We start from the raw sequence: 13,924 nt of genomic DNA on the forward strand, positions 1-13,924 counted from the left end.
ACTTGGTGGATATTGAAATCACTGTAGTTCTTTAGCTCTTGTATTGCTCTCTCCAAGGAGCATTCGAAGCCAAATGCACCTTTAGGGTACAGCAACCGTGCAATTCGATCAACATCTTTGTCACCATAAATACACCTTATAACCAAAGGGTGATTCGCAATCTGTGGAGCAATGAGATAACATTTGAAGATAACCATAAACATATTTCTCAAAGTCTGCATCATAAGATATGCTCACCTTACGAAACTGTGTAAAATAGTTTGATATTTGTCGCTTTGGAATCAATCCAGCAATATTATTGGAAATGCCATCTGAAGACTTGGCACTACGAGCCTGGCAAGCGGCACGGTACTCATTTATGGCATTTTTGTAAGCTTCAGACTGCTCTGTGCCCATGACAACAAACTTAACCTGCAAGCGAGATGAATTTATGCTGAAAAAATAGAGACACAACTAATTGCCAATGTGTAAAAAGAGTCACGCACATGTTGGATTTTAGGAACAAGCTGCTGCATTACATTTGACTTCAAACGTCTAAGAATAAATGGCCCTAAAATGGACTTTATCTGTGAAATTAGTTCGCGATCTTCTGCATTCAGCAGCTTCTTCAGATCAACATCCCCAGTAGCAAATATATCAGGCATCATGAACTCCAACAATGACCATAGCTCCTGCATACCATATTAAAACCAAGAACTCCATGAAAAGAAGTTTTAGGTACATGGTGATTTAAGATGAAATAGAATTTTAAGCATTAATAGTGCCTATAAAAACAGTGATTGTAGAAATCTCAAATAAATAAAAAATGTATTACATATTTGTTTTTCGAATTTAACTGCCATTACACGTGTCATGTCGCTAGGCAGAACATGTTAGTGTTATAAAAGAAAAACATAAAACACAGCACATAACAACAAGATGCAAATAAGGACTTCATGTGTTGTATAATAAAAGGCAGATCCAGTGCCGGAGGCTCCCACATAAATGGGGTCTGAGGAAGGGATAAATAAACCACTATAGCTTTGAGCACACAGATTAAAGAGTAAGAGAGAAAAAATCATAATGCCCTTCACTTATTCTAGCACTTCAGTGGTTCCTCTTTATATTTTTGGAGGTAGATGGTTGATAGCAGGACAACAGAAGGGGTATTCCTTGAATCCTTGGAATGCCAATGTTTTTCGTAAAAAATGAATATGTATTATGTATACTATACTGTCCTGTTCAACCAGTCCAACAAGGCACAAACAAACATATCAAACAGCCCCATAATGATACAAGGATTCAGGACTACAGGAAAAAGAGAACGTGTTATTCCTATCGCAATCATCACCGACTCCCCGAGCGGCCGCCTGGTGTTCCCCCTATTGCACCCAAGTTCCACAGCCCTAGCGCAGGCGCAAGTGGCAGCTGGCGGGCAGCACCCAACAGCGCAGAAAGCAGGCACAGAGACAAGCAAGTCCGTCAGTTGAAACTTCCGCCCTTCGTCTCAGCCACTTGGGCCCATTCCTGTCTGACTGTAAGAGATGAAAGTTCATATCCTCCACTCTGGTTAGTAGTTAGTACTCTTAGACCTGAGTTGTTTCTTGCTGTCTTGGATGGGGGAAAATGTTCTCAGAATGCCCTAATGCTAAATCCTGGATCTGCCACTGGTTGATAGGTTATTTGGGGCACAGTGGCACACACATGACAGATATAAAGTTGTAAACTCATATATTGACACTGAGCTGTTGTTCAATAAATATGAAAGAAATGGTTGAATGTACGTTCATGTTATAGAATATCTTGTATTTAAATAAAGTCCACAAGTTCAAAGAAACATACAATTGGTATTAGAGTATTTGCTTCAGGTACGGTGGGGAATTATTTGCATCGGGTTGGTCGGTCGGATCCCTGAGCTTAAGAGTGCATTCTGTAAACACTGATAAACTCTTCAGTCAAAGAATAAGGTACGCCATGGTTGATCGGCTTCTTCAATCCCACAAGCCCACCTAATGCCGGTCCTCCTATGTGACCAAATATATCTTTAATTTTCTTACCCAATAAACCATACCTTCACAAAAGAATTAGAATGAGGTAAATTTGTACACAAACTCACTAATTAATTAATTAATTAATTTGAATTTGCAGATGTAAATAAGTAGTATAGATATAGATAACCATTGCCATCAAAGCTAGCGATGGATCCACCCCAAGTCTCTATTCAATATAGATTAGTAAATTTCAAAGGAATAGCTAAATAATATTGACATTTAAGCAAACAATTATTTAGTGTTGAAAAGGAAAAAGTAACATGGTGAATACCTCGAGATGGTGGACAACGATTCATAAATTCTGGCTCCGGTGAGTACCTCAAGGTGGTGGAGAATGATTCATAAATCCTAGCTCCTTCAGGCACTGTTATAAACTACTAAATTCCATGTCGATTATCTTTGATGCCCCACAGCTCCTGGGTCCCTCAGCCACCTGCATATCAAATTTTCAAGTATTAATTAATACCCAACATTGTAGTGGCGAGAAAATTAAAATATTTTTTTGTAGAATATGCAATTACAAATGGTGTTGTTAATGGCAGTGAAGCTATGTCCAAAGAATCCCATGAAAATTTAACATCTAAAGAACCAGAGGATAGTGGAATAAAGAATATGTTACCATTGGACCTTGATATACCCATTCAATCTTCAAAATCTACTCCCTATTGTCCTTCTCATGAATCATTTGCTATCAGTGACTATGAGTCTGTTGTTCCCACTATTGTTGAAGGTGATAAAGAAACCAGTAGAGAACAATTTTATATACAATCAAGGTTTTATAAGCCAAACTGATTTGGTATAGCAGAGGTTGGATGAGGTATGTTAACTCCTGTTCTTTTTTAATGCTTGCTTGAGATCAAAATCTTCACTATAATTTTCATTCTAAATTGGTGTAAATTATGAAGAAAGAACACATCCATCTATCAAAGAAGTATAATTAAAAAAGAAAATAACCAAAGATGATAATAGCTAGCATTAACATAAAAAATCATGCAAGCGCAAAAGCTCCAAGTAGGTTATGTCGAGACTACATATGAAATGTGGCCTCCTTTGTTAACTAAAAACAACCTTATCTATTCACATATATTCAATAAACTACTCAACAAGAGTATCATACCAGCAAAGTAAACATTGATCTTCTAAAGGTGATTGAACTCACTGCCTTTATTGTTTATCCATTTGAACTTCTTATATAGGAGGATAAAACCCTATAACAGTATAATTATTATTACATAGTTTATTCTAAATTTTGCAAAGCACCATTTCTTACAGTACAAACAATCATCAATAAATTAGAATTAAGGTTATTGAAGAACACATGTAGAACCCTGGAAAACGTGTATTGCACAGTTGCATCCTACCATGACTGTAGAGTTGATTAAAAATACTAACAAAAATCTAATGTGCAAGCAATAGGATAATTTCAATCTGATCCTATTCAAAATAAATGTAGGAGTGTAAATAAGCACAAAACATGATGTTACCTCTTCGAAAGATTATTGAACAACCATCGGGTTGAACTCAGTGTCTTTCTTCTTTAGCTCTAGGGTGATATTCTTCTCTATCTTTAGGAAATCTGACTGTAGAGTTGATTAAAATACTAACAAAAATCTAATGTGCAAGCAATAGGATAATTTCAATCTGATCCTATTCAAAATAAATGTAGGAGTGTAAATAAGCACAAAACAGGGAGTTACCTCTTCGAAAGATTATTGAACAGCCATCGGGCTTAACTCAGTGTCTTTCTTCTTTAGCTTTAGGGTGATATTCTTCTCTATCTTCAGGAAATCTGTGATTTTGACCTTCTTGGGTGAAGTAGCCCGATTCTTCTCCTATGTTTGGGAAGCCTGGCATTTAGCCTTGGTCGGTGAGGGTGACCCCTTCTTCACATCGGTGTGCCAGACAACACCTTCAGCAGGAGGCTAGGTGTCAGATTTAACAGCTAGGGTTTAGGACCTCTTTAGCGATAGGGAATTCGGGTGCCTACAGTTGATCAATTATAGTACAACATATCATAATATCATATCCATGCTTTATTAAAAAAACACATCAGTGTTTATAATGACGTTGACATGACAAATAGTACAATGCAATGACAGCAGCTATCCTGTTTTGATAGACCATTCCAAAAGATCCCTTTTAGAGAACAAGTGGATTTGCATAGACCTGCTGAGTATTGATATCGACGCCTGATAGCCAGCATCCGAAGCCAGGATGTGAGTGATACCAACCTACAACCATTTCTGGCCTACAAAAGGGGGGAAATATCACAGACTTGTTTTCCTATAGAATATAACTGAGTTAAAACAATATTGATCAATACTATGGATGCTAGATCTCCGTGAACCTGATGGCGTGGCTAAGGCTGAGGTTGGCGATCTTGAGCACCATGGTCTTGTGGTCCTTGAGAAGGATGTGCAACTTGAGCTCCCGGTGCAGCACCTTGGGGTCGTGGACGAAGGCCACGCTGTTGCAAAGCTGGTACATCAGGATCTGCGGACACAAACGTGGATTAGACATTCGCACAAACACCTGGCGTGCAGGGCGTTGGGATGGAGGAGGAAGGGCAGGAAACTGCGTCGACCTTCATTGTGGCCGTGTGGATCTTCTCGTGGTTGCTTCGTTGCCCTCGGATGAACTTCTGGCGGCGCTCTGGTGTGTACTTCCTAGCAGTGGATGAGGCGGAGCTGGAGAGCGTGAGGCGGAGGTTACCTGGGCTTGGAGGTTTAGGGGGCGAGCGGGCGAGCGGCACTGGGTAGACCCAGGTCTCGCACGATCTGGGGGAAGACGGCGGGGCAGACCAGGTAGCGATGGTGAGGCGGTCAGCTTCCGTGCTGCCGAGCCCGAGCCAGGAGGCCAAGGCCGAGGCCGGCTTGACCGTCTTCTTCTCCGGCTCCTCCGCGGGGGACGACGGGCGGGCGTAGGGCGCGTGCTCGACGAGGCAGTCCTTGCGCTTGGGGTGGTAGGGGGTCGTCGCCTGGCCGACAGGGAGCCCGACGGCCCACCGGGAGAAGGCGGCGTGGGTGCGTCGTGCCTTGGTGAGAGGGTCGGCGGTGGATAGCACGAGCGCCCCCATCTCCAATAGCGACGAGGCCACGTCGTCGTCAGTCGCTGGCTCATCAACATCAGAGGCGCAAGGACTGTTTGGGCCCCACGTGCGGAGGTCGCTGGGAGGCGCCAGGCGTTGAGGTCTGGCCATGGAAGCGACGAGATGGGGGTGAAGAACTTGGGGAAGAAGAAAAGGAAGGAGACGGGGGCGAGAACGAAACCGAGGAGGAGCTAGAGGCACCTAGAGCGGGGGCTCTGCGGCCAACCAAACCGCCACAATGCGAGCGGCGGCGGTGTGGGGGAGGTGGACGGTGGTGTGGGAAGGCCAGAGCCGTTGCCGATGACGGCGCGAATGAAGCCTGTTGTCGACGAAGAGGGGACGAAGAGGGGAGCGGAGAGAGGAGCAGTTGCGATCGAGGGGTGGAGGAGGCTTGAAGCGGAGGCGACGAGACGGATGGTGATGATTTGACGCATATAGATGGATGGTGCAGATTGGCTGAAGGCAGAACCAGGGGAGGCAGCCTACCCCTTACAACCTTAATAGGTAGTATAGATATAGGTATGTGCCCGTGCTTTGCTATACAAATTAAAAACCATCCGATACTAAGCTTGTACGGCTGTATTGATACACCTTTGTTGCTTTCTCTGCATTTTCAGTCTATGAAAATATTGGATGGTTTTAGCCATTTGGTCTACATACGAAATATACTATCTACTCTGTTTGGATTTCGAGTGTTCTGTTCTGTTCAAGTGGCACATGCAGTCAGGACACGGGAAGGTATATATAGATTCGTTTGGTCTTTTCATTTCGATCCCCTTGACATCACTGTGTGCTCTCATATTAAGCAAGTGCTGCTTCAATGCCGTCCACCTGCGGATGAATAAAAATTGTTATTTTAACAAATAAGATGGTCAAGTGCTTAAAACTCGATGGACAAGTAGTGTTATCATACCCTATACGTGGATTATTGAAGAGTACAGCAAGCCTTCTTTTGTCTGGTTTAATTGTTTTTGAATGCCCACCATACAAGTATCTCCTGTGACCCATAAGAAAATGCGGGAAATTTCCACCTTGTGTGGTCACAAAAACTTCACTTTGGGCACAAATACTATAGTCAACAACAGCCATCCTTGAGGAGAAATTCTGGCAATACTGAGTCATTTCAGAACAATCAACATATGGAAGTACAGAACAAAAAATTCATGCAGTTCCTACCTTGAATGGAGCAAGTTCCTCTTCTGATGCCAGTGTCTCTTTTGTCTGTAGGAGAGGAAACATTTCAAGAAGAGAAGCCATGTTCTTCTCTGCTTTGTAAATCTTTCCAGATGCCAAAAAGATTGCAGTCTTATTGCTGAAACCCATTCCACGAAGCATTAACCCAACCTAAAGATCACGAGATAAGCATCTCAAGACAAATTATGCCATGATCCTAAATCATTTGTTTTATACTGAATAAAAATAAAAATGAGTACATCATGAACCCTCAAAATGTGCTTGAGTGCAAATTTCTGAAATGGTAATAACAGCAGTTGTTCTACCTTCTGCTTTTAGATCCTGACATACCTCCAAAGGTGTAAGAGGACATTTTCCATTCATTCTAATAATTCCTGGTCTTATTACACGTCCTCTCTTAGTAAATTTCCTTCTCCAACCTATTTCTCTGGCTGCATCCATTTCCTTCTCCTCATCACCACCATCATATACACAACATGAGAAGGCAATCATATCCTGTAAGATAATAATAACAGATGCACACTTGCTTCAGCACACTAACAGCATATTACACCACAAGAGTCAAATACATAATGGTGGATCCCTGGTTCCCAAATGTTATAAGCATTGAGTTGACCAAAAACTTTGAAACTAACTGTATCATTATCAAATGTTCCAGTGTACACAACTTGATCCGTTTCATGGTTGTGTGGCAAGTGAGGGTTGTCAGAACCACCTCCAAAAGATGTAGCAGTAATATTATTCAGTGGAAAATATGTAAAATTTTGAAGATTTACTTAGCTGATGATGTTACCAATCATGAAAGTCTTTTAATTTCATCTGTTGTTGTAGGCTAGCATGGATGGAACGCGTGCGGAGCGCGCGGGCGAGGATGGAAGGAGGGGTGGGGAGGAGGATGGAAGGGGCAGGCAAGGCAGTCGGCGGATGGGTGGGGAGGAGGATGGAAGGGGCAGGCAAGGCAGTCGGCGGGGATTGCGGGAGGATGGCGTTGATGGCGGCCTCGGCAAACTTGCATTGTATCGCGTACGGGGATCGTGAGCAGAACCGTGCACCAAAACCTTTTGTGGACGCCTACAATAACTTCTTAAGTAGTAGTAGAGATAAATGTCGAAATCACAAGGTGCTCCATCATATTATAAGGTAAATCAAAGTTCACCTGGTGCTGATGAATTATTCTGATCATAAGCATTATGCCAATTGCATCATAACAGTTCAGGAGTACAGTATTGAAATGTTCATCAACAACTTAATCGGTTCTGGGGCCCAAACAGTCACAACTAAAATTAAAAATTGTCTTCAGCCAGCATAATAATGGGAAATATGCTAATCTTTACGACCAATTCTACAGAACTTAGAAGAAAACTAATATGCCCCTTAATGGGAGAACTATATTATGATGAAAAGAAGAAACTCAGCTTAGCAATATGGTAGCATAAATAACTCATAAGTGAAGCAACAACATTTTGTAGTTGACTACGGCTCTCGTGATATCCCAACTATCCAGGTTACCTTTATTTCAAAAGGATGTGCTGGTGCTAGGTGGAATCTGAGTATCTGACTGACTGCCTAGTTAACAGTGTAATCAAAAGAAATTGGGGGGAATGTATGTACAAGCACAAGGCTGTAACTCTATGCAAAAACATATGCTATTTATACAAGAACATATATTACTCAAGATTTTAGACATAAGCAGATAAGTTATTGCAAATATTTATAATCCTATTTACCTTCACCTCGACGCGAGAAAGGTAAGGCCTGTTCTTTGCATCATGGGAGAATCGTACATTTCCACGTCTCTCACCAGATTTTATCCACTCCTTATACACATCAGGATGTTTCCACATTGCATCCATATCAGCCTCTGATACCTTGGAATCCCAATATATCAACTGTGATTCTGAGTCAAAAATCATGTCACGTTATAAGCTGTTTTTTTAAGTGGGGAGAAGGTCTATGTCCTTATGTTTTGCACATAACTATAAATACCACGTGCATCTCAGACAAGAAAATATAGAAACATAAATAGCAACAAAGCAAAATCTAACCTGTGCTTGACAGTTTTTCTTGGTCAGGAACGAGGTCATGGCAAATTTCTGGTTGTCTGCAAAAAAACAGTGAGCAATAGTATGTCAACTGGGGCAAACTTCCAAAGGCAGAAGATGAATGTGCGCAGATGAAGATGTGGTTTAAATTCAAACTTGAAACAACTACATAGCTTTATCTGCAAAAGAGGCATCTGGACTTTAATTTGCTGTGTAGTTTCTATTGTGTTGACCTTAAGAAATATGTTATATGTAATGAGATGTAGGGAGCTTTATGGCCATAAAGGAAGATTTCAGATGATATAAAGTCCAGCAGAATGGAGCTCAAGTTCTGAATATGTTAGTAGTCACGATACAGTCATTGCAAAACAGCAAAAGTAGATGTTGCTTCTTACAAAACTGCTTAGTTCATTACATTAATACTTTAGCATGTCAGATGAACAGAAACGATCTTGACATATAGTTATTTAGCAGCATTAAGGCTTAAGTGCAATTGTTTTTAATGAACTCAAATATTATAGTAATTTGAACTTGGACGAATCCAACTAAACTCTTAATTCTTAAACCCTTTCAGCCATGTCAGGTTTGGCTTAGGTCCCAGGCACCCGACTATGTTAAATGATCGAGGGATCTTCTCCTAACTTAAGTTTACTAATCTCGTAATAAATCAAGCACGGTAAAACAGGTATCCTATATGCCACAAGTGCTAAGAGAAATAAAATTAGTTAAGGAACATTACTGAAAACTGCAAGAAAGTTAGATACGTGATATAAAATAAAATATTAAGAAAGAAACCTTATAGACAACAAGTTCTCTTTCACATAAAGATAACGCTGGAAGATGGGGGAAGTTGATTTGTGAGCAGCCTTCTTTTTGCCGCCTTTATATGCTCTAACAACAAATTCTTCAGTTCTTTGTCTGCAGCATTTTGTAATATAATTGTATTAACTGCTGAAATATCAAAGATGATAATATGAGTAAAATAGGAAGAACGGATGAATCACAACAGGAAGAGAAACATGAACAACCCTCAGAAGGGGATTCCTTACCCAAGTACCTCTGGATCTCGCCCTGGTAGATCAGGTAGTAGTCCTTCCCTTCCCTAATGATCCTGACACCCTTGGGAAGGACGCGGCGCGGTCACACACACACACTCACAGGCCAAACAAAAACAAAGGAGGCGGCTAGCAGTAACACCAGCTGCTGATGGCAATCGGAAGCAGTGGAGCTGGAGCAGATGGGCGAGTGGCGGCTTACAGTCCGTATCGGTCGCACCGGTCCTGCATGGCGAAGACGTCCTTCCAAGACTTGGATCCCTCCGGCGTGTAGAACGCTGCGGCGTCCGCTCCCCACCTGTCGTTGAACAGCTTGCGCCACAGTTCATCATCCGAGGTCAACACCCTCCATTTCCTGCAAACTGATGAGCCAGGAACAGCACCGTCGCAGTTAATTGGTATGCGTAACTGCCCAAAACAAGAGATCGCTACGCACGCTATCTGCATGTCGTACCAACTACTCCTCTGTATCAAGCTCTCTGGCCTGGAACGTTTTCATGCTCCAGCATGTACAGACTACAGAAACACAGGGTATACGACCAATCCGATTTGGCAATCTAAGACTTGGAAGAAGTCTACAGAGATACACAACCAAAATCTGAACTGCCAACGGAAACCAAACCCTAGGATCTCTTTTGGGGGCCGGATCAAAATGGACAGTAAGAATTCGGACCACAGGAAGTTCATAGTAATTACTACAGAGAAACTGAAATTCCGTTCTTGAAAAAGGAAAAAAGAGGCAGAGCGATTGCAATTGCAATCACCGGCGCTTCCAATTCCGTATTGGGATGCCACAATTTTAGGGAGCGCGTCAGACCTTGGGGAGAAGAGGCGAGGGACTGGTGATCCAGGAGGTGGAAGATCTTGAGGCACAACTCTCTGGGCAACCCATCCATGTCTCCTCGAGGCTTTCCCAGTTCTCCGGCCCGAAGTCTCGCACTCACCGAGAAGCTCTGGCTGAAGACTCGAAACGACGAAAGACTGCTCGGCGTTTCAGATCCGGAGCTGGAGGTGAAGAGTGAGACGAGCACGAGGGGTGGACGACGAGTGGAGAGGAGAGGAGAGGAAAGGGAAGGAGGGAAGGGGAACATGCGGGAAGGAGAAGCTAAGATCGTTGGCCCCGCCGGTAGTTAGATGCAGCCAATTCGGATTTGACGCCCCGTGGGGGAGCGGGCGAGCGGCGAGGGCCCGACTGTGCCTCGCCCGCGGAGGATGCCACGCGAGGTGTGGTGGCGGTGGAGGGAGAGTGCCGACCAGATCTACAGCGGGGCACGAGGAGCAGAGGGGAACCTAGAGAGGTGGAGGCATCGTCAGGAGACGCTTGTTGTCGTTCGCCCCGTCCCGCGCAGACGCCGCCGCCGTGGACCAGAACCTGGAGGTGTCGTCGAGAGGGAACCGCCATGTCACCCATGGGAGCGCCTTCGAGTCAGTCTGGTCACTATTTATCTTCATTGTTGCGCCCTCAAGCGGTAGAGGTGGAGGTCGTGGACTGGGATCGTGCTGCACGCCGAAGGGAGAGCAAGGCGGTCCGCGGTTGCGCCGAGATGCCCGAGCTTGACGAGGAACAGGAGAGCACGGGGTGAGACCAGGAGAGCAGGACCGCTGGGCTAGGAAGGAGGTGGTACAAGAGGATTTGGTATGGGCCGCAACAAGCAGATGGGCCTTCGAGGACGCATACACTTTGTATTTGCAAGCTAAACTTAGTACCACATCGACCACTGAATTGTGCAGACACATGATTATAAGTTTTCGAGCCTGACCATTGCTGTCACCCCAAATAGCAGGCTTTTTTGGTCAAATGCGCGGTGCACGAAGACAAACGACAGAGTTGTGGGCAGAACGGAGATGAGAATGGGAATGGGAATGGAGAACAGGCCAGTGGTGTGGGGACCCCACATGTCAGACGTTGTACGGCTAGGGTGAGAACGTGAATAGCAGAAAACCAAGATGGAATGAGAATGACAGAACAAGGAATGGGGCCGCCTATCCCGCCTATCCCTTAGAGTAGGTAGTATAGATTCCTGTCTGATCGCTTCAAAACTCGCGGTGGAATAATATGCCAACCATCTCTCTCCGGTCCGGTCCGGAGCGGTTGAAGCGAAGCGAGAGTCAACTACCGCCGCCCTCTCTCTAGTCCAGATTTCCAGCGGTCCAGACCGAGAGCTCGGCTCCCTACACGACATCATCATGGACGCCGCCCCGCTCCTCGCTCTCCTCCTCGCGGCCGTGTCCCTCTCCGCGGCGGCGGCGGGCGACGGCGCGCACCCGGGCTACTCCGACGAGGGCACCTGCACGGTGGACGCCGCCGGAGCGGGCGTGGGCTCGGGCCCGGAGCTGCGGCGCCTGGAGGAGCGCCGGCCCGGGCGCATCATCGACATCACGCACGCGTACGTGCCGGACCTTCTGGCGTTCGCGCCGGGGGCTGTCACGGGGCCCTTGGTCCACCTCAAGGAGTCCATGGCGAACGGGTCCGAGTACAACCTGTCGGAGCTGCGGTTGGAGTGCCACATGGGCACCCACGTCGACGCGCCAGGCCACATGAACCAAGGCCACTTCGCCGCCGGCCTCGACGTGGACACGCTCGACCTCGACGTCCTCAACGGTGAACTACATCATCTCAATAATCCCCGCTCTTTGGCGTCAATGCTTTGACTGACGATGATTGACTTCGTCTTCACGGCACAGGACCTGCGTTGCTGGTTGATGTTCCGAGGGACACAAATATAACAGGTAGAATACAACACTTCAAATTTTTTTCATTTAGTGAAAACTAGATACTTAAACCAAATTATCTGTTGAACGGCCTCATTCCCAAATAACTCTATGCAGCTGAAGCGATGGAATTCCTGAATATCCCTAGAGGAGTTCGCCGAGTTCTATTCAGGACGCTGAACACTGACAGGTGTGGCTTACGGCTTTATGAGTATACACACCATTCAAATAGCACTAGACAACCATTTTACGGACTGCACTGGACGTGTTAAGCAAAACAAATGTCTTTTAGGAAGTTGATGTGGAGGAAGGGAGGTGACATGAGCTATGTTGGGTTTACAGAGGATGGCGCACAGTGGCTAGTTGACAACACTGACATAAAGCTAGTCGGTAAGAAACTATGTCCCTGACTGCATACAGATCGAGACAAACCTGGTTTTTCTTCTTCCTTTCTTTTTTATCCCTGACAAAGCTTTGTTTTCCTTACAATGCTGGTCGCCATCTATCCATCACATTTCGTCTTCATGAACCTGACACGCACTTGCCAAGAATCCATAAAACAAACTCCCTTTGAATTTCTTCTGTCATATTTGTTGGTGGGTCAGTTGGAACTTATAATGTACTCGTACTGCGAATTATGCAGGAATCGACAGTCTATCGGTTGCAGCATTTGAGCACTTGATCTCTGCCCATGTGGTCTTCTTCAAGACCCCGGTAAGATCCATATAGTTTTGCTGGCCAGAACATTTCAGGCATAACCCAGATAAATTCGGCTGCATTTAGCACACCTGTAATCTCATTCTGTTATTCTCTTGTTCTACCGCAGAAGATTCCGATGCCAGTTGCTACTGGCTACATAACTCAAGAAAAAGAAAACATGTTTGCTTCTAAATCATCGATTAATTTTCCCCTTTATTGTACCAGGATATAATCCCTGTCGAAGGCCTGAAGCTAGACAACATTGAGACGGGAATATACATGCTGCATTGTTTACCTCTCAGACTGGTTGGAGCCGAGGGTGCACCGACCAGATGCATCCTCATCAAGTGATCACCCCCCTGCTCTTGCTGGAGGTGACATTGTATCATGCCAGCTGAGCTGATGCTTCATCGTGGCCAACGCATTGATTCGCAGTCTTCGTCTTCGTCTATATGAAACATAGTGTTGTATGCCCATGTAGATATGCTTGTACGGACAATAGAGACACAGCAATACTTCCATCAAGGAAATACTTTTGGGTAAGCCGGTAATGTAAAAGACAGACATACAGTTGACTGAATAAACTAGAGGCCTGAGAGGCTGAGGCCTCGTGCTTCACAAATGACAAATGCAGAAATCAGTGTAAGTTCTGAAAAGAAGAAGAAACATTAACGGTGTATTTGGTTTGTGGAGCCACTTTATGCTTCATGAGGTGATGCATCATAAGTTTATTCCATCAATTTTGGTGGAATCAACTCACTCCTCATGTATATATTAATTATTAGCTTATGAGGAATGAGGTGGTGATAAATCAACCCATTCTATTACACAAACCAAATAAAAAAGTGAGGAGTGAGAAGAAGATAGATCACTTCATCTCTCAAACCAAACACACTCTAAGCTTCTTGAATCAGTATCATGCCTTTGTTTTGGCAATTGGTTGTTACTTCTCGCCTCACATCTGCCATGTGTTGGATTTAATTGGGCTTGGGTCATGCATAATTATTTAAATCAAATAAATTGAGGATTTGGATCAAACTAGATGCTACAATAAAGGCTCACGTACGGGCGTAGGGCACATTGTTAGGTACATAATAATGTATG

The 13,924-nt window shown here is 44.3% G+C and overlaps 2 protein-coding genes across 2 annotated transcripts; one reads left to right on the forward strand and one right to left on the reverse strand.

Moving 5' to 3' along the window:
• Positions 1–5,696: 5,696 nt before the first annotated feature.
• On the reverse strand, positions 5,697–8,459 carry LOC103626740 (protein ESMERALDA 1). The gene is made up of 6 exons (XM_008647120.2): positions 8,358–8,459; positions 8,040–8,209; positions 6,643–6,807; positions 6,295–6,462; positions 6,032–6,222; positions 5,697–5,949 (listed from the first exon to the last, which is right to left on the reverse strand). The coding sequence occupies exons 2-6, from the start codon at positions 8,163–8,165 to the stop codon at positions 5,787–5,789; spliced, it is 813 nt and encodes a 270-aa protein (XP_008645342.1). The 5' UTR covers positions 8,166–8,209; positions 8,358–8,459; the 3' UTR covers positions 5,697–5,786.
• A 3,034-nt stretch (positions 8,460–11,493) lies between these two features.
• Positions 11,494–13,472, forward strand: LOC100502334 (Cyclase family protein). The gene is made up of 6 exons (NM_001196812.1): positions 11,494–12,011; positions 12,095–12,139; positions 12,239–12,311; positions 12,414–12,511; positions 12,765–12,835; positions 13,046–13,472. Exons 1-6 carry the CDS (start codon positions 11,597–11,599, stop codon positions 13,169–13,171), a joined length of 828 nt encoding a protein of 275 aa, NP_001183741.1. The 5' UTR covers positions 11,494–11,596; the 3' UTR covers positions 13,172–13,472.
• Positions 13,473–13,924: the final 452 nt, after the last annotated feature.

The sequence above is a fragment of the Zea mays genome, chromosome 5 (genome assembly GCF_902167145.1).
Source record: "Zea mays cultivar B73 chromosome 5, Zm-B73-REFERENCE-NAM-5.0, whole genome shotgun sequence".
Lineage (NCBI taxonomy): Eukaryota > Viridiplantae > Streptophyta > Magnoliopsida > Poales > Poaceae > Zea > Zea mays.

Excerpts from the sequence above, each read along its gene's own strand:
- LOC103626740 (XM_008647120.2), bottom strand. The coding sequence starts at position 8,165 with ATGGATGCAATGTGGAAACATCCTGATGTGTATAAGGAGTGGATAAAA. Across the intron at positions 6,808-8,039 it reads TTTCTCGCGTCGAGGTGAAG|GATATGATTGCCTTCTCATG; the intron begins GTAAATAGGATT and ends ATTATCTTACAG. Across the intron at positions 6,223-6,294 it reads AGGAACTTGCTCCATTCAAG|AATTTCTCCTCAAGGATGGC; the intron begins GTAGGAACTGCA and ends CAGTATTGCCAG.
- LOC100502334 (NM_001196812.1), top strand. The coding sequence starts at position 11,597 with ATGGACGCCGCCCCGCTCCTCGCTCTCCTCCTCGCGGCCGTGTCCCTC. Across the intron at positions 12,140-12,238 it reads GAGGGACACAAATATAACAG|CTGAAGCGATGGAATTCCTG; the intron begins GTAGAATACAAC and ends AACTCTATGCAG. Across the intron at positions 12,836-13,045 it reads TGGTCTTCTTCAAGACCCCG|GATATAATCCCTGTCGAAGG; the intron begins GTAAGATCCATA and ends TTATTGTACCAG.